The sequence below is a fragment of the Chiloscyllium plagiosum genome, chromosome 21, assembly GCF_004010195.1.
Source record: "Chiloscyllium plagiosum isolate BGI_BamShark_2017 chromosome 21, ASM401019v2, whole genome shotgun sequence".
In the NCBI taxonomy this organism is placed as follows: Eukaryota; Metazoa; Chordata; class Chondrichthyes; order Orectolobiformes; family Hemiscylliidae; genus Chiloscyllium; species Chiloscyllium plagiosum.
In genome coordinates, this window is record NC_057730.1 from 36096431 (window position 1) to 36124172 (window position 27742).

At 40.9% G+C, this 27742-nt stretch overlaps 1 protein-coding gene across 2 annotated transcripts in view; it reads left to right on the forward strand.

Moving 5' to 3' along the window:
• The window catches only part of mad1l1 (mitotic arrest deficient 1 like 1), a 906958-nt gene that overhangs the window by 753648 nt on the left and 125568 nt on the right, over positions 1-27742 (forward strand). Inside the window, exon 18 of one of the 2 annotated variants that reach the window (XM_043711818.1) lies at positions 2310-2604. The exons of the other annotated variant lie outside the window; for it this stretch is intronic. Coding sequence (XP_043567753.1) covers positions 2310-2604 — 295 coding nt within the window. The remainder of the gene's footprint in view (positions 1-2309; positions 2605-27742) is intronic. 2 annotated transcript variants of the gene reach the window in all.

A 27742-nucleotide genomic window follows, 5' to 3' on the forward strand; every position in this document is an offset into this window, starting at 1 on the left:
CGCATAAAACTCGCTCTGACATCCATCCAGTCACTTTACCGCTCTGGAGCTACCTCACCACCTCCTATATCTCTTGGATTGTCAGAGGGGCATTCAAAAGAGACGCTTGCTCCAAAGTTACACCTGGGAAGTCCAAGGTCTTGGAAAAGGACTCCATCTTCACCAATCTATCCTCATAGCCCTCTGACCAGTACAACTCAGAATAGTTAATCTTTTTGGAATCCCAAGTGAGAGTACCAGCACACTCTCTGATGGATGTGATAGATTGTGGGGGCACTCTTCTTCCTGGCCAGATATGCCAGGTAGCTATCCAGCTTATCACCATAGTTGAATAACTTCTGTTTCGCAAGAGCGGCTGTCTTTAACCAGGCCACTCACATATGTTGCTGTTTTCCCCTCTGCCCCTTCTGGGTTGCCGAGTAAGAAATAATCAAACCCCTTGCATAGGCTTTGGCAGTCTCCCAGAGCACCAACTGGTTACTGGCCATACCCGAATTAATATCCCAAAAAATTTCAAGTTCCCACAAAAAAAAACTCAGTAAATTTACTGTCCTTCAGGAGGTAAAGATCCATGCACCAATGTCACAAGCCCATCCCATTGCATCTGGCCTTAACCTCCAGATACACTGCCGCATGATCAGAAATGACTATGTTCCCAATTTTACAGGACATCACTGAATCCAAAAAGGTCATTGGAGCAAAAAACATGTCAATTCTAGTGTGGTACTTGTGTGGGTTAGAAAAGAAGGTAAATCTCCTACCCTCAGGGTGAAGACATCTCTACACATCCAACAGCCCCAAATTCCCACTCAGGTCCACCAGTTGTCTGAATTGCGGTGATATGCCCACAAGACCACTGGGCTACCTCATGCTACATAAGACGATTGAAGTCTCCCCCTATAATCCCTGTGGTGCACTCCAAGCGCCATCAACCTGGAAAATGCATCCATTAAAAATCTGAGGAGGTGTGCCAGGGTGCAATATGCATTCAAAATTCCATACTCCTATCCATGTATTACGGATACATGCTTTACGGATCACAAAATGCTCAGATTTGTCCTTAATTTGGTCTAACAACTGAAATGGGAGATTCTTCTGGACTAGTTTAGCCAAGCCTGTGCTTTTAGAATTAAGGGATGAGAAAAACACCTGGCCGACCCCTCCCTACTATAACTTTAAATGCTCCTCATCACCTCAATGTGTCTCTTGCAGCATGGCTACATCAACTTTTTCTTTTCTAAGGTTCAAAAGTATCTTCTTTCTCTTAATTGGTGAATGACATCCCTTAATTTTCCAGGGCACCATTTAAACGAACAATTAGTCATAGCTGTCCGAGATGGCCCGTGACCCTCCCGAGAGGAGGAACCCCAGTCATAACACGCTGAGTGAGAACAGTAAAAGATTTGTATAAACCAGAAAATACAACTGCAAAACTACCAAAGCAAAACTTATAAAAACTACTTCTACAATGAAGCAACACATAAAATAAGTAAGAGGAGGTTTTCCTCCTTGCCCACAGGGGGCACTCACACTTCCCACTAACCCCTCCACGGCTCCTTCTAGCTGAAGCCGGGCCCCAAACCCTGGCAAAACAAAGTAAAAAAAAACATATATCTTATAACAGGAAAATTAGAAGTGGGCATACGTCCCACCCATACTGACTCCAGTCAATACTGATAAAGTAAACCTCCCCCCCCCTCCCAACCCAGACCAAGAAAGAAAAAAGAAAAGGGAATAATAGAAAAGAAGAGAAAAAGAAGGATCTTCACATATTAAAAGAGCAAAACCAGCTGAACAAGGTAAACCACAGAGAAAACAAAGAAAACATGATTGTCCATATAACTTGATTTAGCCAGTCTATTTTAAAGTGTCCAGGAAGTCCTTTAAATTTTTCTGATGAGTCAAAATTATACACACACCCTCTGAAATGTACCACTGCCGGATATCTTACAGAGTACTGAATATTCAAGTCTATCAGCCTCTTCTTTACCTCACCAAAGGCTTTCCTCTTGCAGATCACAGCCACAGAAAAGTCCTGGAAGAACATAATTTTTAACACCTTGTATATCAGGGCTTGTGGATCCTTCCCCATTGCTCTAGAAGCTTCCAACAGTATTTGCTTATCTCTATAGTGCTAGAGTCGTGCTAGGACCAGGCGGGGGGTGCTGTTCCGATCTGGACCTGAGCACTGCAACCCAGTGGGCCTGCTCGACTTGTACCCAGCCCGCCTTGATCTCCAGCCCTAAGAATTGCGGGAGCCATTGCTCCATAAAGCTGACTAGCTGGTCTCCTTCCTTCCATTCCAGCAGCCCGATCAGATGGATATTCTTCTGACAGCCTCGATTTCAAGGTCGTCGACGTGCTCTGCTAAGGCCCGTACCTACCTTACCAAGGCCTGGATCCAACCTGCCAAGGTTTCTGCCGTGGCCAAAGCTGCGGTCCATTGCTCCACCTCCTCCACGCGCTGCCAAAGATGCTGGATCTCCTGCTCCTGCTTTTGCAGCATGACCGAGCTCGGCTCCAGCCTGGTCCGGGTCTCCTCCATCGCTGATTCAATCTTCTCTTGGAGTTACACGAACTCCAAGACCCGGCTGTGCTGCGCAGGTAAGCCAACAGGAACGTTTGCGGAGGCTGATGCTGTGGCTGCGGACACGTCCGTTGTTGCAGGGGAGTACCCTGCTTGTTGCGATCCACGTGACCCTTTTCCCTTCGTCATCTTCCCATATCAATAAAACTAATACGCAGCAATTCTGTGGACCTAAGACTGCCAATTTTTGCCGCAATAGCTAAACATGCACCACCTTGCCTGGGTTATGGTGCAGAGCTCAGCGGGGCAGACCTACTAGATCGCTGCCATGTTGGATCGTCCCTTTCCATGCATTTTTAATGTACTAAATCTCATCCCAGCTTCACCCCTACAAAAAACAAACACACACATACAGCAGAATATGAAAAGAAAACAAAATGTAACATTTATCCCTTGATTAACGTCATAGCAGCTCAACCAGTCACATTTGCTGTTTGTGTCATCTTGCTGTGTGCAAATAGGTTGTCGTGTTCCTTATATTGCAGCAGTGACCACATTTTGATAGTATATAATTACTTTAAATTGACATTGCGAAACATTCATATGAGACATTCTAAGATAATGAAAGATTCTGCTAGGACAAAATCTCTTGTTTGTTCATTCAACCATTACCATTGTAAGTTAATAGATCAAGATTTCCTATTGACTATCTTGTTATTTGCCACAATTTAATTATAAAGCTCTGACCACTAGGTGGCTCAGAGGAACATTTCTGATACCTGTAACAACAGAGTTTGTCAGCTGTTTTTTCATTGAAAAGTTTTAACCCACACATAATTTACATGCTTTCATAAAATAAAACGATTGACTGGCATTTGTTACTACTTGGTAGAGAGCTTTTTGGATTGCAACCATTCGAAATAAAGATGTTTAATCTTTTGGTTGCTTCCCTTTGCTTTGCTTGCTCTGTGTGGCCAGTATCATTGGTGACAAAGTCTGAAGGTCTACGCTAATACTGCCTTCTAAACTGAATCGAGGAGATGCATAACAGCAACATCGGTGTATCTGCAACCCTGTTTTCAGAAAGTAGTGAGACTCCTACCAGTAGCTTCCTGCATATTTGTGGGTGGAGACATGAAGATCTCAATGTGGAGAATAATGTGTTTAGTCACTCTTCAAATGAGCAACTTAATAACATGAAAATGAAAAATTGTTTGAATAAAGGGAAAGAATCCTTCACCATAAACAAAGTGTATGTTCATTTTTATCAAAGGAAAGTTCGAGTTCATCCTGACCTGTTGAATTAGTAATCCATCATGAATGCCCACAACTTGTTTCATCTTCTGTTATAATTGGCCGTCTGTCGTCTATTGCAGTGCAACACCTGCTGCATTGCTCTGTAGTAATTTTTCAACTCAGCCATTAATGTTTGATCATCCTCAAAAGCTTGCATCCTGGTATTTAGCAGATGACAATATTAGGAAGAATGTAAGCAAATGGTTCAAATTTAACGAAGCAGGGAATTTGTTTTAATGTTATTGCTGAGGTACATCCAGTCGTTTCCCCTTTTAAATGAAGAAAACTCAGTGGTAACATTAACACAGAGCACTAACAAGATTGAAAACAATAGGAAAAGTAGCAGTGGCTCAGTGACACTAAGTTTGGCGACCAAATGTAAGAGGGAAGGAACAGAGAGGAGATAACAATCTACAGTTAAGAGTTTTGCAAAAGATTTACTTGAATTAGGGGATGATCTGATAAACATGATTCCAATATTTCAGAATGGAAGAAGGTACAAAAATAATCATATATTTAGAGTTTAAGACTATAAGCTATTCTTTAATTCTTCTCCATACCTTGAGTGCCTGGAGTAGATTGATGCCAATGCTTTATTGGAGGTGACATTACTAAATCAAGGTCCAGCCTGCTTATTTTTCTAGTTTCAATGCCCATTAAAGGTCCAAATCAGAAGGAGAGCAGTTCTCCCAGTGCCCTGATTAACATTATCCTTTTATCAACGACACTGAGAATAATTTGAAGGTGTTTCAATTAATTTCTGATTTGCAGGATTAGGTTATTCACATACTGTCTGGCAGGTTTGTCTACATAACAATGGCTACTATAGTCGAAAGACAGTTTGTAGATTGTGAAATGATTTTGGCTATGATGAGGCATAATGCACTCTGCAAGTTCTGAAGAGCTCAGTTTGAAGCTATCTCATTGTAATCAATCATTTCTCCATGAAGATCATCACATTTGATTGTTCCAGCATGTTTATGTTCAGATGAGACTAGCTAACTGATTAAACCGTGAGCTGAAGTAGATTACTTCAATCAGTTCAAGAGATCTGGATAATACATCCTAGATTAGGTTATTAATGTTGTTTTGAAAAAATATTCCTGGTATATGGTAATGCCCATAACGTTAATACTTGACACCATTCTATTAACAAACAATTTTTGTTCACAGTAAAAGGCTCCTTGATGTTTCACTTCTTGGATTAAATAGATATAATTCTGTTAAGGTGAGATGATCAGCAACTTGGTAATAAGCAACCATATAAATAATTTCACCCCATGTTATTTTTTTGAATGACATTTTTGTGAAAGATAATAGCAGAGTACTGTCAAACTAGTGTTTGAGTTGACACAGAGTGACCTCTTTAGCGTACATGAGCCCCTGATGACTGCGATGCATGATTGATTTGGACGTACGTGGACAGACAGAACAGAGCACTGATTAAAAGCACAAGGTGACAGCTCACAGCTTTTAATCAGCTCTCTTTCTCTTATTTGAATGTCGACTACACTCAATCAAAAACTGTGACTTCATTACCAGCTAGTTACCTCGATGTTGAAGTTGGCATTTGTTTTAGAGTAAACTAATTTTTCTTCTTTGTGACCCTTTGTCACAATGATGCAGTAGTTATACATATCAACTCATAACAGGCAAATGCTTGTTTATCTCTGTTGGGCTGCCCTCCCTTAGTGATTATTTACGAAATGCACAAAAACTTCTCAGTTAGAAAACAGTGGAATTAAAGAACTCAAAAAAAAACTTGGATTTATTTAGGCCCGCTCTCAATCTCAGAACATCTAAAGTCATTTTATTACCACAGAGATATTTTTGAAGTTTGGACACGATTATGATGAAGGTTGGTTCCTAAAAGTAGCAATGAAATAACTTGTTGACTGAGGGTTATATATATGACGGGACATTAGAGAAAACTCCCCCTCTCCACCACCACCACCAACACCCCCACCAACCTAACCCCACCCCGACTAACTTTTGAAATTGTAACACAAATCCTTTACCTCCACAGGAGAGGGCAGGCAGGGACTTAACTCACTAAGTGTTTGGAAAGATGGTACCTCCTACAGTGTAGCACTTCATCAGACGTGCTGGATTTTCGGTTTTAGGTGAGACAGATAATTAAAATAGTTCAAGTCTGAATGTAGCACAAATAAATAGCTAGATGTCCTTAATTTTGAATAACAGCAGGTGTCTTTTGAAATTTATTTGAGTGATCTGTATTCAATACCTTTTTATAAATATCTGTAGCATGGATCTGTACAAAGCTGATAGTGGCTGAAGATACATGAGTAGCTGTTCTGAGACATGAAAAGGTTTCCCTGGATGAAGTTGCATTATTGGAACTGCATACCAGATCTTCCATAATTGCCTCCTGTGGTCCCCAGCATCACATCTGCCAATTTTCAGACAATTCAATGCATTCCACATGATATCAAGAAACTGGTGGATGCAGTAAGTACTACAAAGGTGATTGGCTCCAAACACACTCCGACAATAGTACTCCAGACTTGTGCTCTATAATTTGCCATACCCCTAACTAAGCTGTTCCAGTACAGCTACACCTCTGGCTTCTATCTGATTTTGTGAAAAATCCAGGTAAGTGTTAATCATAAAATGCAGGACAAAACCTAGCCTACTAATAACTACAAGGTCAGTCTACTTTTGGATCAACAGTAAAATGATGAATAGTGTCACCAACAAAATGATCACTTAGTTCTTCCTTAGCAATAATGTGCTCATTGACACTCGGTTTGGGTTCCACCAGGGCCACTCGATTCCAGCCCTCATTACAGACTCACTCCAAACGTGAGCAAAAGAGCTAAATTCTAGAGAAAAGGTGAGGGTGATTGCCCTTGAAAGAGTCTTGGACAAGAGTACATTGTCTCAGTATAAGATTTAAGACTGAGATGAGAAATAATTTCTTCTCTGAGGGTTGTGAGTATTTGGAGCTCCTTGCCACAGGACTGTGGGGGCAGAGTCATAGAACATAGACAAGTACATCACAGAACAGGCCCTTTGGCCCATGATGTTGTGCCAAGATTTAATTCTAATGTAGAATATAGTAACTTAACCTACGCACCCCTCATCTCACTACTATCCATGTGCATGTCCAGCAGTCACTTAAATGTCCCCAATGACTCTGCTTCCACCACACAGCTGGCAAAGCAGTCCTTGTGTATATTTAAGTCTGAGATATTTAGATTCTTGATCAGTATCTTGGGTTAAAGGGAAAAGGCAGGAAAGTGGATGCAAAGATTGTTGGAGTAGCCATGATCCTATTTGGATGGAAGAACAAACCGACTGGCCTATTCCTGTTCTTATTTCTTATGGACTGAGTGTAGCATTAAGGGGCGGTAGCAAAATTGGAGACACCAGAAAACAGAGAATGCTTTCTACTGGTCAGAGTCATACTAGGCACAAAGTATGGTGATTGTGGTTGTTGGAGTTCAGTCAGCTCAGCCCCAGAACATCTTTGTAAGAGTTCCTCGAGGTAGTGTCCTTGGCCCAGACATCTTCATCAGCCTCATCTTTCTTCCATCGTAAGTGAGAATCTGTGCACAATATTCAGAATCATTTGTGACTCCTCAAATACTGAAACAGTCATGTCTAATTGTAGCAAGACCTGTACAGTAGCCACGCTTAGGCTGACAGTAGCACTATCTTTCATGTTACACAAGTGCCAGGCAAAGATCATCTCTCGGAAAAGAGAATCGAATAGCTCCCTGGATAATCAATGGCACAGAATCAACATTCTGGGTGTTACCATTGACTAGAACTGGACTAGCCATATAAATACTGTCACTACCAGAGCAGGTTCAAGGCTAGGAATCTTGCTGGCTCCCAAATCCTGTCCACTATCTGCAAGGCACAAGTCAGGAGTATGATGGGATATTATCCACTCATTTGGATGAATGCAACTCCAACAACACTCGAAAAGCTTGACAGCATCCAGGACAAAGCCACCTACTTGATTGGCACCACATCCACAAACATCCAATCTCTCCCCAACCAATGCTTATTACCAGTGGTGTATACCATCTACAAGATAATCTGCAGTAATTCACCAAAACTCTTTAGAGAGCACCTTCCATACCCATTTACATTGACATTAAAAGGACAAAGGCGGCAGATACCTGGGAACACCACCACCTGAAAATCACTCCCCAAGCCACTAATTATCTTGACTTGAAAACAAATCGCTATTCCTCCAGAATTGCTGAGTCAAAATCCTTAAACATCGACCCTAACAGCATTGAGAGTCTTCCTGTGCCAAATGGACTGCTGAGGTTCAAGGAGGCCTTACCACCACCATCTCAAAGGAAACTAGAGATGGACAATAAATACTGAACTGGCCCACATTCCATGACTGAATACAAAAACAGAATTAAATCACTTTTAAATGCTCCATATTGACAGGAGCTGAAATAAGGGTATGAAACCTAGTAATTGTCCTATGTTGTTCCAGATTTATGTTGTAGCATCTGCAAAAATTATATTGCATTTGAAAATCTGTCTTTATTGCTGTAATTGATTGCACTGTTTGGCTCATGACCTGTACACCTAGGCTTATGCCTGTAATACAATCATTCTAGCACCTACTTATGCCGATGTGGATATTTTACAGAGCATTCTATACAGGTTCCAAGTCTCACATTGGCACCTCTTAGCCTAAAGGTTATACTTTATATTTGCTGGACTGGTGATGGTGTGTTTTGAGGTGGAACCTTATGAGGTCTAATTCAACTATAGGAACAGGAGAAAGCCATTCAGCCTGTTAAGTTTGATTCGCTATTGAATACAGTGATGGCTGATTGAACTTTTAATGTCTTTCATTGACCCATGGAGAAAGTGAGGACTGCAGATGCTGGAGATCAGAGCTGAAAATGTGTTGCTGGAAAAGAGCAGCAGGTCAGAAGGGCTTATGCCTGAAACGTCGATTCTCCTGTTCCTTGGATGCTGTCTGACCTGCTGCGCTTTTCCAGCAACACATTTTCAGCTTTCATTGACCCATCCCCAGTACCCTGTATGCTATTGGTAATCAGAAATCTATCAATCTCTATCTTAAACAAACTCAAAGACTGAACCTCCCCAGCCCTCTTTAGTTGAGAATTGCAAAGGTTCATGGTTCTCTGAGTTAAATTATTTGTCCTCCTGTCAGACCAAAGTAGCATCCCTCAACTGTGCCATTTGATGTTATGCTCCCCAGACAGTGTAAACATCTTAATTGCATCTATCCTGTCTATCCCTTTAACCATTTTGTAGGTTTCAATGAGTTCACATGAGAATGCAAGCTCAGTTTGTCCAATCTCTCTTCATAAGGAAGGCCCAGTTTTCTCAATATTTCTTCATAGGACAGTCTTGTCATCTCAGGAACAAGTCCAGTGAATCTTTATTGTACTCCATATATGGCAATACTATCTTTCCTGAGATAATTGTACTCAGCACTCCAGATGCAGTCTAAACAAGCTCTTGGATAATTGAAGCAAGACTTCACAACTTGTGTATAAGTCCTCTTATTCCATTAACCTTCCTAATAGCTTGTTGTACCTGCATATTAGCTTTAAGTGACGTATTGACCAGGGCAGCTAGGTCCCTTGTACACTTTCCAATCTCTTACGTCTGTTTCTGCTGTTAAAGTGGATAACCTCTCATATTTGCACATGATGTTCCATCTGCCTTGTTATTGCCTGTCACTAAGCCTGTTCAAGTCGTCCTGAAGCTGCTTTACATTGTCCTCACTAAGACACATTCCCGTTTCACTTTGTATCATTCACAAAGTTGGAAATATTAATTTGATCCTGTATCCAAATCATTGATATATATATATTGTGAACAGCTGGGGCCTGAGTACTGATTCTTGCAGTACTTGAGTTCAGAACAAGGCTGACACTCCATTGCAGCACTGAGAGAACATTGCTTTGTCTGAATTCTGTTCATCAAGCATTGAGACCTTGCCTACCTATTCCAGGAAGTACTAAGGATTCCATGGTACTATTGATGGAAGAATAGAAAGTTCTCCCTGTGTTCTGGTTAATGTAGGCACCACCTAAATTAAGCTTTTCAGGAGTTTTTTTAAAATATGGAACAAAATCTCGCTTCTCTCTTTCTCTGAACTGAAGTGGAAAAGCCCATCCAGACCCACTTATTATTTCTTGAGTTATAGCTATTGGCAAACTTTACAGTACCCACACATTGTTTCAGATGATTAATATCTATCATGTTAGACTGAATGACCAAACAGGTGTACACATCGATAATTATTTCTAGAAATGACAGTAATATCTGGTTGTTTTAAGTCTGTCAAAATAACGCCATTTTGAATGAGATCACACCCCAAACACACTGAGAAAGTCATATTAAATTAATTTACACTATTTTATTCTCTGCATTACAAATTGGGGATAGAGGAAGTGGAAGAAGTGCAAAATAGATCTACAAAGGTGGTATTAGAACTGAGAACTGCAGTTCAAGAAAGCCTACAAAGGAGAAGGCTGGAATGATCAAATCATGGCCTTTAAAATTCTGAAAGTTTTGATTGTTTTCCAAATCTGAACATGTTTCTATTTGTTGTGCAGTCCAAAACTAGGGATCATAAAAGGTCGTCATCAATCAATCCTCCAAAAAGGAGAAGCTTCTTTACACCAAGTATAGTTAAGAGTGTAGAATTTGGCACTATACATGGTTGAGGTGAGTAGTATAGATGCATTAAAGGAAAGTTAGATAAGCACATAAGTGAAAAAGGAATAGAATTATATGGATTGGTGAAGTGGAGTTGGGAGGAGGCTTGAGTGAAATTTGACCTGTTTGGACGAATGACGAATAGAGTCACAGAGATGTACGCACGGAAACAGACCCTTCGATCCAACACGTCCATGCCGACCAGATATCCCAACTCAATCTAGTCCCACCTGCCAGCACCCGGCCCATATCCCTCCAAACCCTTCCTATTCATATACCCATCCAAATGCCTTTTAAATGTTGCAATTGTACCAGCCTCCACCACTTCCTCTGGCAGCTCATTCCACACATGCACCCACCCTCTGCGTGAAAAAGTTGCCCCTTAGGTCTCTTATATCTTTCCCTCCTCACCCTAAAACTATGCCCTCTAGTTCTGAACTCCCCCACCCCAGGGTCCTGGTAAATATTGTATGTAATCATGAAGTAGTTAAACAGGCAAGCATAAGAATTTAGTTTCTGTAAATGTCTTTCTTTGTGTAGCTGTGACCTCTCTCTTTTATTTGGTGAACAATCAGTTTAAAAGTCTTCCACTCTACCCATCTGGATGCACTTTTTCATATGCCTTCAAATGTATTTAACACCAGAAAAAACTGAAATGAACTCAAATTCACTCTATTTATGTAACTGTGACTTAATGGTGCAGTTCTGGTTCAGCTACTTTTGCATGTTCCACCTGGCCAGCCTGTGCTCAAGATAACCAATCTTAAAGTGACAGTAATGCCTACTGACTGTGATTGCTCATGAAGAAATGTTTTATCTCTGGAACATAACTGATCTCAAATCTGTCAAACGGATCTTCATTTGATACACAAGCAGAAAGCCCTGGGAATATGAAGTAGGCCAATCAGCATCTGTAAAGAAAAAAGGACAGATAATGATGTTCCAGGTGTGTGTCTTCCATCATCCATCCCACTGCTATTTGTGGTACCTTGTTCTGAGCATAGTGACTGATTACCATGTTCACTTTCCAAATAGAAGTCACTGCACTTCAAATATGTTCTTTGTTTGCCATACATTTTGAGATGCCTATGATAGCCATAGTAAAATGATATAATAAATGTATTTTTTAAAAATGAAAATCTGCTTCATGCTGAATTCAGCAATTAAACTCACATAAAATTACAATATTGAAATCAAAGTGATGGTTTGAAAACCATTTGGAGCTCACGGTTGAGGATTTGCTTTCTTTTAGGCCAACCTCCCAATATGTCTTTCCAATAATGAACTCAAATTAGCAGAAACATAATTGAAAAAAAAAATCTGACTATGCAATGCAGTTATTTCCAACTTTGGTTTGCTACAGACCCTCCTCTCAATAAGAAAGTGACTATTGTGCAACACAATTACCATCCTTTCCAGTAAGATTGAAGAGTAATGTTGTAAGGTTAGATACATAGAGGATAAGTAATGCCTTCTGTGAATTTCAAAGCAGTAATCTAATCAATACACTCCAATGACATCCCAAACTGCAAGGGCAAACATGAGCAAGTCAGCATTTCTAGGTTCAATGTTGTGAATAGATCAGTGTTTTAAATTCATTGCAGTGTTTGTTGCTGTTTGTAATTCATGTGGATAGTGAATTTTCTTCACTTTTCTAAACTTCAATCTGTTGTCTTAGATCTTTTGTGAACTTTAAATGCTGCAGAGCAGTACAGTGCAGATTTCATTTCTGCTACCTGTTTCTTATCCATAACTTTAAAACTGTTTTGTGCTGGGAATTCAGATAGGAATAGTAAAAGGCCATTTAGTCCTTGAGCATCCTCCACCATTTAGTTAGATCATGGCTGATTTGTATCTTGATTTCACCTATCCACCTTGGTTTCTTATCCTTTAATATCCTTACCTACAACTGGAGACAGCTGTTTTTCCATCATCAATAAAATAGGAGAAACTAAATGGAATGAGTTCCTATGCATTTTCAAAAAGATTCTTTTTGTTCTTAAATATTTTCTGAACAACATGTTCAGACATGTTCTCATACACCTCTGGAGCAGGTAGGATTGAATCTGGGTCTCCTGGTTCAGTGATAACGGCACTACTAGGCAAAAGTGAGGACTGCAGATGCTGGAGATTAGAGTTGAAAGTGTGATGCTGGAAAAGCACAGTAGGTCAGGCAGCATCCAAGGAGCAGGTAAATTGACGTTTCAGGCAAAAGCCGATCAGCCCAAAAAGGGCCTTTGACCTGATGAAGGGCTTTTGCCCGAAACTTCGATTTTCCTGCTCCTTAGATGCTGCCTGACCTGCTGTGCTTTTCCAGCACCATACACTCGATAAGGGCACTACTGCTACACCACAAGAACCCCTTTCTCTTTGCCTAAACAGTGAGTTTGTGGGATCAGAAGTAACAATGAAAACACAGAAAGCTAGCACACCGGTACAGGAGGTATACAGGAAGTCTAATGAAAAGTTGGATCTTATTTATAGAGGGTTGGAGATAAGAGTAAAGAAGTCATTTTTATTATTCACTCATGGGATGGCCAATCGCTGGCTGGCATTCATTGCCCATCCCTAGTTATCCTTGAGAAGGTGGTGTTGAGCTGCCTTCTTGAACTGCTGCAGTCCAAGTGCTGTAGGTTGACCCACAATTCCCCTACATAGGGAATTCCAGGATCTTAACTCTTCCACAGTGAAGGAACGACAATATATTTTGAATTCAGGATGATGAGTGGCTTGGAGGGGTACTTGCAGTTGGTGGTGTTCCCATGTAACTGCTGTCCTTGTACTTCTAGATGGAAATGGTCGTGGATTTGGAAGTTGTTGTCTCAGGAATTTCTGGTGAATTTCTGCAGTAGATCTTTTAGATAGTACACACTGTTGCTACTGACCATCGGTGGTGGAGGGAGTGGATGCTTGTGGATGTGGTGCCACTCAAGCAGGTTGCTTTGTCCTGGATGGTGTCGAGCATTTTGAGTGTTGCTGGAGCTGCACCCATCCAAGCAAGTGGGAAGTACTCCTGACTTGTACCTTGTCAATAGTGGACAGGCTTTGGGAAGCCTGGAGGTGAGTTACGCACCACAGTATTTCCAGCCTCTGACCTACTCTTATAGTCACTGTCTTTATGTGATGAGTCCAGTTGAGTTTCTGGTCAATGGTAATTCCAAGGATATTGACACTGGGGATTCAGTTTTGGTAACAGCACTGAATGTCAAAGGGCAGTGATTAGATTGTCTCTTTTTAGAGATGGTGATTGCCTGCCATTTTTGTGGCATGGATGTTACTTGCCACTTGGCAGCCTGGATATTTTCCATATCTTGTTGCATTTGCACAGGGACTATTTCAGTATCTGAGGAGTTGCAAAAAGTACTGAACATTGTGCAATCATTGGCGAATATCGTCACTTCTGATCTTACAATGGAGGGAAGATCATTGATAAAGCAGCAGAAGATGGTTGGGCCATGGACAATTCCCTGAGGAACTCTCACGGAGATGTCCTGGAGTTGCAATGACTAACCTCCTCCAACCATCTTCCTATGTGCCAGGTATGACTCCAAACAGTGGAGAGTTTTTGCCCCCGATACCCAATTTTGTTTGGGCTCCCTGATGTCACACTTGATTTAGTGCAGCCTTGACGTTAAGGGCTGTCACTCTCACTTCACCTCTGGTATTCAGCTCTTTTGTCCATCTTTGAACCAATGCTGTAATAAGCTCAGAAGCTATGTGGCCCTGGTGGAACCCAAACTGGGCATCGCTAAGCAGGTGACTGCTGAGCAGATGCTGGTTGGTATCATTGGTGACACCTTCTATCACTTTATTGATGATCAAGAGTGAACCCATAGGGCAGTACTTGGTTGGGTAGGATTTGTTCTGGTTTTTATGTACAGCACATACCTTTGCAACTTTCCACATTGCCAGGTAATTGTCAATATTGTAATTGTACAGGGCAATGATGAGACCACATCTAGAGTACTGTGAGCAGTTTTGGTACCCTTATTTCAGGAAAGATAATATTTCGTTGGAGGCAGTTCAGTAAATGTTCACCAGGATGATCCCTAGTATGGAGGGATTGGCTTTTTGCAAAGACTGAATAGGGTGGAGCTTAGAAGAATGAGAGGTGATCTCACTGAAACACATGGAATTCTTGACAGGGTAAATGCTTAGAGAATGTTTCCCCTAATGGGAGAGTCTAGGATCAGGGGATATGCTCTCAGAATAAAGGGGCGCCAATTCAAGTCTGAGATGAGGAGGAATTTCTTCCTTCAGAGGGTTGAGAGTCTTTGGAGCTCCTTGCCTCAGAGAGATGTGTGTATTTAAGGTTGAGATAGATTTCTGATCAGTAGGGGAATCATGGGTTATGAGGAAAGTGCAGGGAAAGTGAACTTGAGAAATGTCGATCAGCAATAATCATTTTGAATGGGAGGCAACTCAAGTGGTCAAACAGCATCTTTCTGTTCCTATTACTTATGGTTCAAATCTATTAATTGAATTCAAGTTTCACTATCCACCATGGTGTGATTCACATCTACATCCCTGTAACATGAACCTGAGTTTCTGGATTATTAATGCAGTAACAATGCCACTGCTTCACCCTTACATTAACATAAACCACAGCCCAAAGAAGACCATTCTGCCCAACTGATCTGTGCTGGTGCTTTTGCTTCACTTAAGTTTCCTTTCTCTTTCGTTTATCCTGTGTTATCAGTTTAATCCTATATTGCTTGCTTAACTAAAAAGAGAAAATGCTGCAAGTTCCCAGCAGACCCGCAGCAATTGTAGTTTGAGAGGCAGATTTGCCTTTGTCGTTCTTTTCCTTGGCCTGCTGCACTATCCAATGAAAATCAATACTTTTTTGAGGAATACCACCTGCATCCACACCTCCGCTCCTTCCGCACCTGACAGAAATTTACCTGTACTTCCACACACACCATCTATTGTATCCATTGCACCCAATATAGTCTCCTCTATATTGGGAAGACAGGAAGCCAACTTGTGGATCATTTCAGAGAACATCTGTAGGACACCTGCACCAACTAACCCTCCGCCCCGTGGCTGAACACGTCAACTCCCCTTCCCACTCCCTTCCCACTCCACCAAGGACATGCAGGTCCTGGGCCGCCTCCATCACCAAACCCTAACTACCCGACGCCTGGAAGAAGAATGCCTCATCTTCCACCTTGGGACCCTGTAACCACACAGAATCAATATGAATTTCACCAGTTTCCTCATTTCCCCTCTCCTCCTCCTCCTCCTCCCCCCCCCCACCTTATCCCAGTCCCAAGCCTCCAACTTGTCCATCTTCCTTCCCACCTATGCATTCCACTCTCCTCTCCAACCTATCACTTTCACCCCCATCTTCCTCAACCGATCACATTCCCAGATATCCTCCCCCAGCCCCACCCCACTCCCATTTATCTCTCAGTCCCCCAGCCCACAAGTCTCATTCCTGATGAAGGGCTTATGCCCAACACGTCGATTCTCCTGCTCCTTAGATGCTGCCTGACCTACTGTGCTTTTCCAGTAGCACAGTCTCGGCAATAGCACCCTAAACTTTCAGATGAGCTGTTTACAGCTTTCCAGACTGAAAAATTAGTTGAACAGTTTCAGATCACAACCACTGGTGCTGTTGTTGATAATTTGCAGTTCTTCAAGACACATTTTTTGTTTTGTGACTTGTTCCATTCCTATCTTATTTTCTGGAGTCGTTATCTACATATTATTTAATCTTGATTGTCATTTACTCTGTAACAGACATTCCCTTTTGTTCTTTTCTTGTGCCCCTCCTTTCCCTCCATGTGTTTCCTTTAAAAGCCATTAGAATACAAATGTGAATCTGCATTTATGTTCTTCAGTGACCTTGGGGAAGAGAAAGTTGCTAAGTCTTCAAATTAACAAATATTTAAGCCAAATACTCTGTCTATACTTCAAGTCATTTAATGGGAAAACAAAAGCACAAGTAGAGTCATTCATAATCCACTTGCCAGCTTATTATTTTGTAGTACCCATTCCAGTGCAAAGGATATTATCATTGTCTCTATTCCCTTGTGATTCTTGAACCCCCAGAGGTCCTGCATTGAGAAAGTGAGATTCATTTTCTCATTCTTATGTTGCCATATGCTGGGGATGGCCTGGAACATCAGTTACTTATCAACAATCTCAGGAAATGAAATCGAGTCACACTCCATTTCAAATTCATATCCTTCAACTTTCTTTTATTTCTGGGCTTACCTCTGATGGATTTAAGCTTGCATGTAGCAACTCTTCCGACAAGTAATTTAACTATTCACAAACTTCACAGCACAATATTTTTAGAATTTTGGAAAAAAATGTAGTGTCTGCAAAAGGAGTTAACTGATATCATTTTGTATAGAATGAGGAAGCAGGAAGGCAAAGTCACTAATGGCCAATGGATCTGTAACATACCAGAATCTGGATAGCGACATTTAAAATAAGGCATGTATATCTTTGGTCACAATTTTGTCCTCTATCTCCCATCACCCCAAGAGATGTCACATTCAAGTGCCCAGTGATGCACCAAGTAATGCTGAGCAGTGGCAATGTGATAAGTTCATTGAGAACAAAACTCCTGTTAGCAACTGGTTAATCATAGTGCAGACCCACCCAAATGTACCTTTGCTAATACTAACTGCAGTGTGGCAATGCTCTGATAGAGGCCGGGATGTGGGTTAATTATTGCACTTCTATTTGGAAATTGTACAAGAAAGCAACTTCCTAAAGTTAAATAGCAAAAGTCAGGTTACGTTTTTCCAAAATTTTATCTGTCATTTGTAATAGTAGACTCATCTACGATTACTCATTATAATCTTGTGAGCCAACTCTCACCACAAGAAGACTCTATTATGCTTTTAAGACCTTTGAATCCCTTTTTCAGTTTCAATATGTGAATTGGCCATGCTAAATTGCCCGTAGTGTTAGGTGAAGGGGTAAACGTAGGAGTATGGGTCTGGATGGTATACGCTTCGGCGGGTCGGTGTGGACTTGTTGGGCCGAAGGGCCTGTTTCCACATTGTAAGTAATCTAATCTAAAAAAAACCTCACCCATAAATTCTCCAAATCGAGCTTTGTGATTCTCAGTTTTATCTTTGTTAAGGCCAAGTGTACACATGGCTATATTTGTTCGCAAAAGGAAAGAGTATCACAGCAAGTTCATTATTTTCTTGCCCTTTCATCTGTTTCGTGCATGTCAGTGTCATTTCGTGTGATTCCATTCTCTGAGCCGAAAGTCAATTTTATAAAAAAAAAAATTTGCGTGGCAAGATACCCAACGAGACCACTGAAGGCGAGGAGCAAGACATGTTAGTAACATTTTAAGTGTGCCTCACTTTATATTTATTTCTGAAGCTGCAGAACCTCAGGTCTACCTCAACCCTTCAATTTATTTTTTTTATCTCGGTAACACACTGTACAATATACATTAGTGTATATGAGTGCAGATGCTGTTAAAACTCTGCGATTCTAGCAAATTGATCACTTGCCACGGAATTCTTATCAATAGGAATTTTTTGCACAAAAACAGAGGGTCTTCAACCAACTGCACAGTTGAGGTTGGCAGTTGTAGCTTTTGACTGATGGATTTGTCTAAAATAGTCCATCTTTAAGTGTGTTTGACGGATAATCTCAATAGTCCCTTGGTCTTGATAGAACTTAGTGAGAACAACAATTGTTGACCATTGATGATAAATTGTTCTTGATAGTTTAAAAATATTTTCGTAAGACCTGCTTAACTGTAATTTTTCTACCATCCAGTTTTGATCATATGATTGTTCTCCATATGGCCAATGAGTAATTTTGGTCTTTTTGACTCTACTTTATTTTATCTGCCTCTGCACTGCATTGAATTTGCATGTAATTTGGTTATTGTTACCACGAGTTTGTGAAATTACAATAGAAATGGGAGAATTTTATATTCTGTTTGTCTACTTGATAAGGTCAAGGCTGATTTCAATTCCATTTTGCTTTCTGCACTCGACCTCATCCCTTCCCGCATACTCCTCCCCCCCAAATAATTTCCCTTGATGATCAAAACTATCAAATTCAGACTTCAGTAAATGCATTGATCCAGACCTGTCTGCTTCTCAGAGGAGAAGCCACGTACAAATTGACAAAGGGACATAAGAGTAAGAGAAGTAAACACGTGGCTAAAAGAGTGGTGATAAGTTCCTTTTCATGGGCGCTGGCATCCGTATTGGAATAGGAAGGATTTGTACCATTGGGACAGTTTTCACCTGAACTGAGCTGGGGCCAGTGTTCTAGTGTAAAGGGAAAATAGAGTGTTCCACAGGACTTTAAACTAGGAAGTGGGGGGGGAGGGGGGGTTTGGGGAGGAAAGGGTGAAATTCCAAGAAGAGTAATGACCAATGGGAAGCAAAACTGCAAGTTAACACCTATGGAGGTGGATTCTGCATTGAAAAGTATGAAAAAAATGAAAAGAAAGGAGAACTCAGGAGAGGTTGTTAAAGTCTCCAGCAAACAAAATAGGACAGAGTGTTTGGAATCAAACTTCAAACACACTGAATAAACGAATAACAATCAGAAGAGGGATCGTCAACACAGGACTGAGGGGGTTGTATCTGAATGTGCGCAGTATAAGAAATAAGGTAAATGAGCTCATGGCGCATATCAAAATTGGCAAATATGATTCGGTGGACATCACGAAAACATATCTGCAAAGGGATCAGGATTGGGAGCTATCAAAGGATATATGTCTGATTGAAAGACAAGCAGGTGGGCAGAGGGGGTGGCATTGCCTTATTAGTGAAAAAAATAAAATTAAATCAAAAGTAATAAACAAAGTAGGATCAGATGATGTAGAATCTGTGTAAGTAGAGTTGAGGAACCGCAAAGATAAAAAGAAATCATAATGGGAATTATGTACGAGTCTCCAAACAGTAGTCAGGATTTGGGGCATAAGATACATCAAAAGATAGAAAAGGTATGTAAGAAAACCAAGGTTACAGTGATCATGGGGGATTTCAGTATGCAGTTGGACTGGGAAAATCAGATTGGTAGTGGATCGCAAGAAAAGGAATTTGTGGAACATCTAGGAGATTGCTTTTTGGAGCAGCTTGTGGTAGAGCCCACTAGGGAAGAGGCAATTCTGGATTTAGTGTTGTGCAATGAGGCGCACTTGATAAGGGAGTTAAAGATGAAGGAACCCTTAGGAAGCAGTGACCATGATGTGATAGAATTTGCATTTTGAGAGGGAGAAGGTGGAATCAGATGTAACTGTATTACTGTTGAATAAAGGCAACTACGGAGGTATGAGGTAGGAGATGACCAAAATTGATTGCGAGAGGAGCCTAGCAGGAAAGACAGTGGAACAATGGCAGGAATTTCTGGGAGTAATTCGGGAGACACAGTAAAAAATTCATCCCAAGGAACAAGAAGAATACCAAAGGGAGAATGAGGCAACCATGGCTGACTAGGGAAGTCAGGGGCAGCATAAAAGCAAAAGAGAAAACATATAATGTGGCAAAGAGCAGTGGAAAGCCAGAGGATTGGAAAGCCTTCAAAGACCAACAGAGGACAACAAAGAAAGAAATAAGAAGGGATAAGATTAAATATGAGATTAAACTAGCCAGTAATATTAGAGACGATTGCAAGAGTTTTTTTAGATATATAAAGGGCAAAAGTGGATATTGGGCCATTGAAAATGATGCTGGAAAACTGTAATGGGGAACAAAGAAATAGCTGAGGAACTGAATGAGTGCTTTGCATCAGTCATCACGGTGGAAGACATGAGTAATATCCGAAAAGTTCAAGAGAGTTGGGAGGTAGAAATGAGTATGGTGACCATCACCAAAGAGAAGCTGTTAGAAAAACTAGAAGGTCTGAAAGTGGGCAAATCACCTCGAACAGATGGACTCACTCTAGGGTTCTGAAGAGGATAGCTGAAGGGATATTGGAGCCTTTAGTAGTGACCTTTCGGGTATCACTGGAGTCAGGAAGGGTCCAGAGGATTGGAAAATTGCTAATGTAACTTCCCTGTTTAAGAAGGGAGTAAGGCAAAAGACTGGAAATTATAGGCCGATTAGCCTGACCCCAGTCTTTGATAAGATTTTGAAATCCATTGTGATGGATGAGATTTCTGAATACTTGGAAGTGCATGGTAAAATAAGACATAGTCAGCATGGTTCCATCATGTCTGACAAATCTGTTAGAATTCTTTGACGAGGTAGGGAGAAGGTTAGATCAAGAAGAGCCAATGGATGTTGTCTGTCTGGACTTACAGGAGGTCTTCGATAAGGTGCTGCACTTATCGAGGCTACTGAGTAAGATAAGGGCCCATGGTGTTAGAGGCAAGGCATTAGCATGGATAGAAATATGGCTGTCAGGCAGAAGGCAGAGAGTGGGGATAAAAGGGTCCTTCTCAGGATGGAAACTTGATTAGTGGTGTTCCACAAGGGTCAAAACTTTTCACTTATATGTTAACGAACTGGATAAGGAACTGAGGACATTCTGGCTAAGTTTGCAGATGATAGAAAGATAAGTGGAGGGACAGGTAATAGAGAGGTAGAGAGGCTGCAAAAAGATTTAAACAGGTTAGGAGGGTGGGCAAAGAAGTGGCAGATGAATTGCAAGTGGGGAAGTGTGAGGTCATCCATTTTTGGTAGGAAGAATAGAGGCATGGACTATTTTCTAAATGGGGAGAAAATTCAGAAATCAGGAGTACAAAGGGAGTTGGGAGTCCCATTCCAAGATTCTCTTAAGGTAAACTTCCTGGCTGAATGAGTAATTAGGAAGGCAAATACAATGTTGGCATTCATCTCAAGAAGATTACAATATAAAAGCAGGGATCTACTTCTGAGGCTTTATCTGGCCTGATCAGAACATATTTAGAGTACTGGAGCAATTTTGAGCCCCATACTTGAGGAAGGATGTATTGGCCCTGGAGGAAGTTCACAAGAATGATCCCAGGAATGAAAGGCTTAACATATGAGGACCATTTGAGGACTCTGGGCTTATACTCGATGGAGATTAGATGGATGAGGGCGAATCTAATTGAAACTTACAGAACATTGAACAGCATGGACAGAGTGAACTTTGGGAAGGTATTTCCATTGGCAGAAGAGAGGAGGACTCAAAGGCACAACTTTGAGATTAAAAGGGAGACTTTTTAGACTGGAGATAAAGAGAAACCTCTTTCGCCAGAGAGTGGTGATTCTGTGAAATTCATTGCCGCAAAGGTCTGTGAAGACCAGGTTATTGAGTATATTTAAGACAGAGCTAAATAAATTCTTGATTGCCAAGGACATCAAAGATTACAGGAAGAAAGCAAGAAAATGGGGTTGAAAAACGCCTATCAGCCATGATTGAATGTCAGAGCAGGCCTGATGGGCTGAATGGCCTAATTTCAGTTCCTATGATCTTATAGAGAACATTTGATAGATTAACAAATCTCAGACAAAAAAATTCTTCTCAACTCAGACTTAAAGCTGCATCCCTTCATCCTGGATTTCCCCACTAGTTAGAACCTTCCCCATGAGAAGAAGCATTTTTTTCAGTATCTCACTTGTCAAGTCCACCCAAGAACTTGTGCGTTTCAGCAAGATCATTATATCTATTTAGAAGAAAAAATAGTTATAGGTCCAATAGTTATAGGTCCAACCTGATCAAAATTTCTTCCAGGTTAACCCATTCATCCAAGGAATCAGAATGAATCTTTCATGAACTGCTTCCAATGCAATTATATCCTTTAAATAAAGAGTACCTAGTATACAGTATTCCAGAAACAATCTAACCAAGACTTTCTACATCTGTAGCAACTTCCTTGCAACAAATGACAGCATTCCAATTGTCTTCTGCTGGTTCTATATTAACTTATATTAATGCTTGTGATTTTTTGAATTAAATTAGTCTTCATTAACCTTCAGTGATGTAATTTGTTCAAATTCAAAATGCAGATTTGTTCTGTTGATGATTAAGTTCACTTAGAGAGTTGTTTCTGTTCTCGATCCTGAATTGTTCTTGCTTCTCTAATTCAACTTGATTGACAGTTTTTAATGTAGGGTATTTGTCAGTGTTAAGGTTCAGGAGTGGAGCATCTTAGCACTCGTGGCAGGTCCTTGTGAGTAGACAGCAGCTGATCAGCTTTCACCCATTAACATCAAAATGCCAGAATACGCAGATGAAACACCAACAAATAAGTCACCCATTGCATGCAAAACTCTACTGGTGACACAAGATCATGGACAGGATTGGCAATTTTAATCATTTCTCCTCCTTGAAGTATTTTTTTCATCATTCAGCCTCCGATTCCACGTCCCCCACTTCCTGCTTAATTCCGCATTCCCCATGTCTAGTCTTTTAACAAATTAATTATATACTTAAAGAAAATAAGCAACAAAATCATTCTCTCTGGCTGACCTCAGAAGGTTTAATAGATGATATTTAATTTCTGAAGTCTCCATGACAATCCTTGAGGACTGGTAAGCTGAGGACTGAGTAGTTCAAGGTTCCCCATAGGAGACTGATTAGCAAGGTTAGATCTCATGGAATACAGGGAGAACTAGACATTTGGATACATAACTGGCTCAAAGGTAGAAGACAGAGGGTGGTGGTGGAGGTTGATTTTCAGACTGGAGGCCTGTGACCAGTGGAGTGCCACAAGGATCAGTGCTGGGTCCATTACTTTTTGTCGTTTATATAAATGATTTGGATATGAACATAGGAGGTACAGTTAGTAGGTTTGCAGATGACACCAAAATTGGAGGTTTTGTGGACAGCGAAGAAGGTTACCTCAGATTATAACAGGATCTTGATCAGATGGGTCAATGGGCTGAGGAGTAGCAGATGGAGTGTAATTTAGATAAATGCGAGGTGCTGCATTTTGGGAAAGCAAATCTTAGCAGGACTTATACACTTAATGGTAAGGTCCTAGGGAGTGTTACTGAACAAGAAGACCATAGGGTTCAGGTTCATAGTTCCTGAAAGTAACTATGAACAGGTGGATAGGATAGTGAAGAAGGCGTTTGGTATGTTATCTTTTATTGGTCAGAGTTGAGTATAGGAGTTGGGAGGTCATTTGCGGCTGTACAGGATGTTGAATAGGCCATTTTTGGAATATTCCGTGCAGTTCTGGTCTCCTTCCTATCATAAGGATGTTGTGAAGCTTGAAAGGGTTCAGAAAAGATTTACAAGGATGTTGCCAGGGTTGGAGGATTTGAGCTACAGAGAGATGTTGAATAGGCTGGGGCTGTTTTCCCTGGAGTGTCGAAGGCTAAGAAGTGACCTCAAAGATTTATAAAATCATGAGGGGCGTGGATAGCATAAATAGACAGTCTTTTCCTTGGGGTGGGGGAGTCCAGAACTAGAGGGCATAAGTTTAGAGTGAGAGGGGAAAGATATAAAAGGGATCTAAGGGGCAATGTTTTCACGCAGAGGGTTATGCGTGTATGGAGTGAGCTGCCAGAGGAAGTGGTGGAGGCTGGTACAATTGCAAAATTTAAAAGGCATCTGGATTGGTATATGGGCCAAGTGCTGGCAAATGGGACTAGATTAGGTTGGGATATCTGGTCGGCATGGACGAGTTGGACCGAAGGGTCTGTTTCCATGCTGTACACCTCTATGACTGTGTGGCTGTAGTCTTGACTTGAGCCTTTTGCACTTCAACATAACAAGTGGGATTGCCAGGATTCAGCAAGTCTTCTGTGGAATAAAAAGCAAGAAGAAAGTACAAAGCTTGCTTTCTGGGATGACTTTCTTGTCATTACTTAACCAATAGGTCAAAGCTCATCTACAGTGCTCATTCTGTTTTTCCATTTATGTTTAAAAAGGTAACTTTAAGTTAATTTTTATAGGCAGCTTTTTGCCTAGAGCAGCAACACTTCCCTGTTCCCAGTTGCACTAAAACTGACTGAATTGTACTGAATTCTGGATTAGTGGTGCTGGAAGAGCACAGCAGTTCAGGCAGCCTCCAAGGAGCTTTGAAATCGACGATTCTGGCAAAAGCCCTTCATCAGAATTAAAGCACTTGATGAAGGGCTTTTGCCTGAAACGTCGATTTTGAAGCTCCTTGGATGCTGCCTGAACTGCTGTGCGCTTCCAGCACCACTAATCCAGAATCTGGTTTCCAGCATCTGTAGTCATTGTTTTTACCCCCTGAATTGTACTGAAGTCTATTCCAGTGTATTCGGCAGGGAGCACAACTCTCCCTCAATGACCATTAATTGACACTTAAAAAAACCCAGAGTAGTCACCAATCACAGTCTGTACTAGTTCACTTTATAGCCAACTTAATTGGAAATCCATTCCAGACTGTCAGCTCATCAAACCCCCAGACAGATCTTAGAGCTACATTGAATTTACACCACAGAAAGTGGTTATTTGGCCCAGTTGATCCATGCTGATGTAATCTATTTCAATTCCAATGTCCACCTGCTCTCAACTTCACCTCATCCATCTCTGACTCCTCTCTCCTCTTCCTCAATATCTTTATTTCCATTTTTGGAGATAGGCTGGCTACCAATATTCACTCCAAACCTACCAACTCACTCTTACTTTGACTATACATTCTCATACCCTGCTTCCTGTAAAGACTCTGTTCCATTCTCCCACTTCTACCATCTCCATCACATCTGTTCTGATGATGCCAACTTCAGCAAGGGGACCTCCAAAATATCTACCCTCTTCCTCAACCAAGGATTATCCAGCACTATAATTGACAGGGTCCTAAACTATGTCTAAACAAGCTCCCACATTTTGGCCCTTGACCCCTCTCTTCTTTCCATCTACAGGAATAAGGTCCCCCTCATCATTGCTTATTATCCCATCATTATCCACATCCAAAGGATCACTACCCCCTGCTTCTACCACCTCCAGTAGGAAGCCACTACCAGATGCGTTCTCCAACCCCAGTGCCCCACTTGGTCAGCCTTCCGCAAGCACTGTTCCCTCCGGGACACTCTGGTCAACTCCTCCTTCACTCCCTACACATTCCCACAGTCTCATGGCACCTGCCCTTGCAATCGCCACTATTTTCTTGGTGATGCAGCACTTTACCTGCATTTCGCTCAATCTAGTCTACTGTGTTCACTGCTCATGAATGTGGTCTCGTTTGCATTGGGGAAATGAAGTGCAGACTGGTGATTGCATCACAGAACGTCTATATTCTATCCATAAAAAAGACCCTTATCTTTCTGTTGCTTGCCATGCCAACACACCACCATGTTCTCAGCCAATGTCTTTGTTCCAGGTTTGCTGCAGTGCTCCACTGAAGCTTAGCGCAAGTTGGAAGAACACTTAATGTTCCACTTGGGAACCCTGCAGACCTCAGGACTTAATATCGATTTTTGGGCTTGAGCATCTTTCCCTATGCTTTACCCCACCCCCACACACCAGGCCTTGTCATCACGTGGGCTGCTACCACATACTACCCATTGTCAGCTACTAATAGTCCCTGTTAGCAGCTATTCATTCTCCTAGCCCTGATCTGTATCCACTCTTTTGTCTGTTTTTCTGTTTTTCTCTCAGGGCTCAATCTCCACCTATTGTTTACTCCTCCCCCCTCCCTCCACCCGAGCTTTTCTATAAAACCATAGCATTCCTAGCCACCATCAATTCTGGTCAGTGAACCCAAAATGTTAACTGATTTCTCTCCACAAATGCTGCCAGACCTGCTGACATTTTCTAGCAATTTCAGTTTTTGTTTCAAATTTCCACCATCTGCTGTCCTTTCAGTTTTTTTGATCTGTGTAATGTTCATGATCCTAGTGAGCCTGTTGCTTCTCATCTTTATGTAAGCAGAATATTTTATCCCTTTCATCCCCACATTTCATTTGACTTTCTCTTAAACACATTGATGATATAACATTTTATGATTTATCATTCTGTACTGTGCTTCTTATAATTTAGTACTGAAATGGTTAATGTTTGTTCTTGACAAAATGTTCATTTTAGCTCCATTTGAAATTTTTCTGAATGCTCAAATGCATTTTTTATTGGACCTTAACAGTATGCCAGGTGAGTGTTTTCTGCTGTATGTCTGCCATCCTTGAAATTAAACATAAATGTAATCAGTGATATTAACAGTGCCTCTTCCTCCATGCCCCATTATCAGATTTCATTAAAAAAAATACACACAACAGAGTACTGGCACAGAATACTTTTTATAATTCAGTGATAAAATTGTCATGTTTGTGTCCTCTTAAAAGCTTTCAACAGCAAATTATCTTTAAACTTTTAAAACTTTGTACTTTTGATGCACTATGGTATCTCCAAAGATTATATTCTGTAAATATTTTATGCCAGCCATTAAGCTGAATTTTTCTTAGTTTTCTGCAACAGATTGTCTTTTTATTTCTCATACTTTTAGTTCTTAGAGCTTTTATTTATCAAATTTGTATTGTGCCATCCTATCTGCTTAGTTGCTTCATGATTGGCTGGTAGGAACTACACAATGGCTGCACTTGGGTCCTTCCAATATTTCTCTCCTCTTTTGTTACCCATTCACTAGCTGTAGGGTCACGCAGAATTTATTTTACTAGTCCATCGAAGAACTGACAATATCTACTAAAACTATATAAAGTAGGATTTGGTCTCCAAATTGTCTGGTATCAAAGAATTTTAGGGACATGAAGGTAGAACCTGAAACAGTTGCAGCAAACCTGCGTACTTAAATCCAGAAATTTGTTAAGAGAAGGAGTTCTTCAGGGTTTATCCTTTTTAAAAATCTAATTAAGTTTGTGTTTAATGTTTAACTTACCTATAATAGTAAATTACAGGGGTTTTTTTTACATCTTAGTGGTAATCATATAGGCAACAGTTGGGTAGTTAATTAGGTTACGCGTTCAGTCTGGTATCCTGGTTAACAGTGGCTGAGCCTTCAAATTAAAATCTGTGGTAGTACAGATACAGGAGGTATATTGGATGGTGTTGGAAGCATTATATAAGGCTAGGTAAAGGATTGGTTAGCTAATAGGAAATAGAGTCATGCTAACTGGGTCATATCCTGATTGGCAAATAGCGAATGAGTGTAGTGGACAGAGAAGAAGGTTACCTTAGATTACAACCAGGTCTTGATCAGATGGGCCAATGGGCTAAGAAGTGACAGATGGAGTTTAATTTAGAAGTGGAGTCGCAGGTAGATAGGATAGTGAAGAAGGTGTTTGGTATGCTTTCCTTTATTGGTCAGAGTATTGAGTACTGGAGTTAGGAAGTTATGTTGCAGCTATACAGGACATTGGTTAGGCCACTGTTGGAATATTGTGT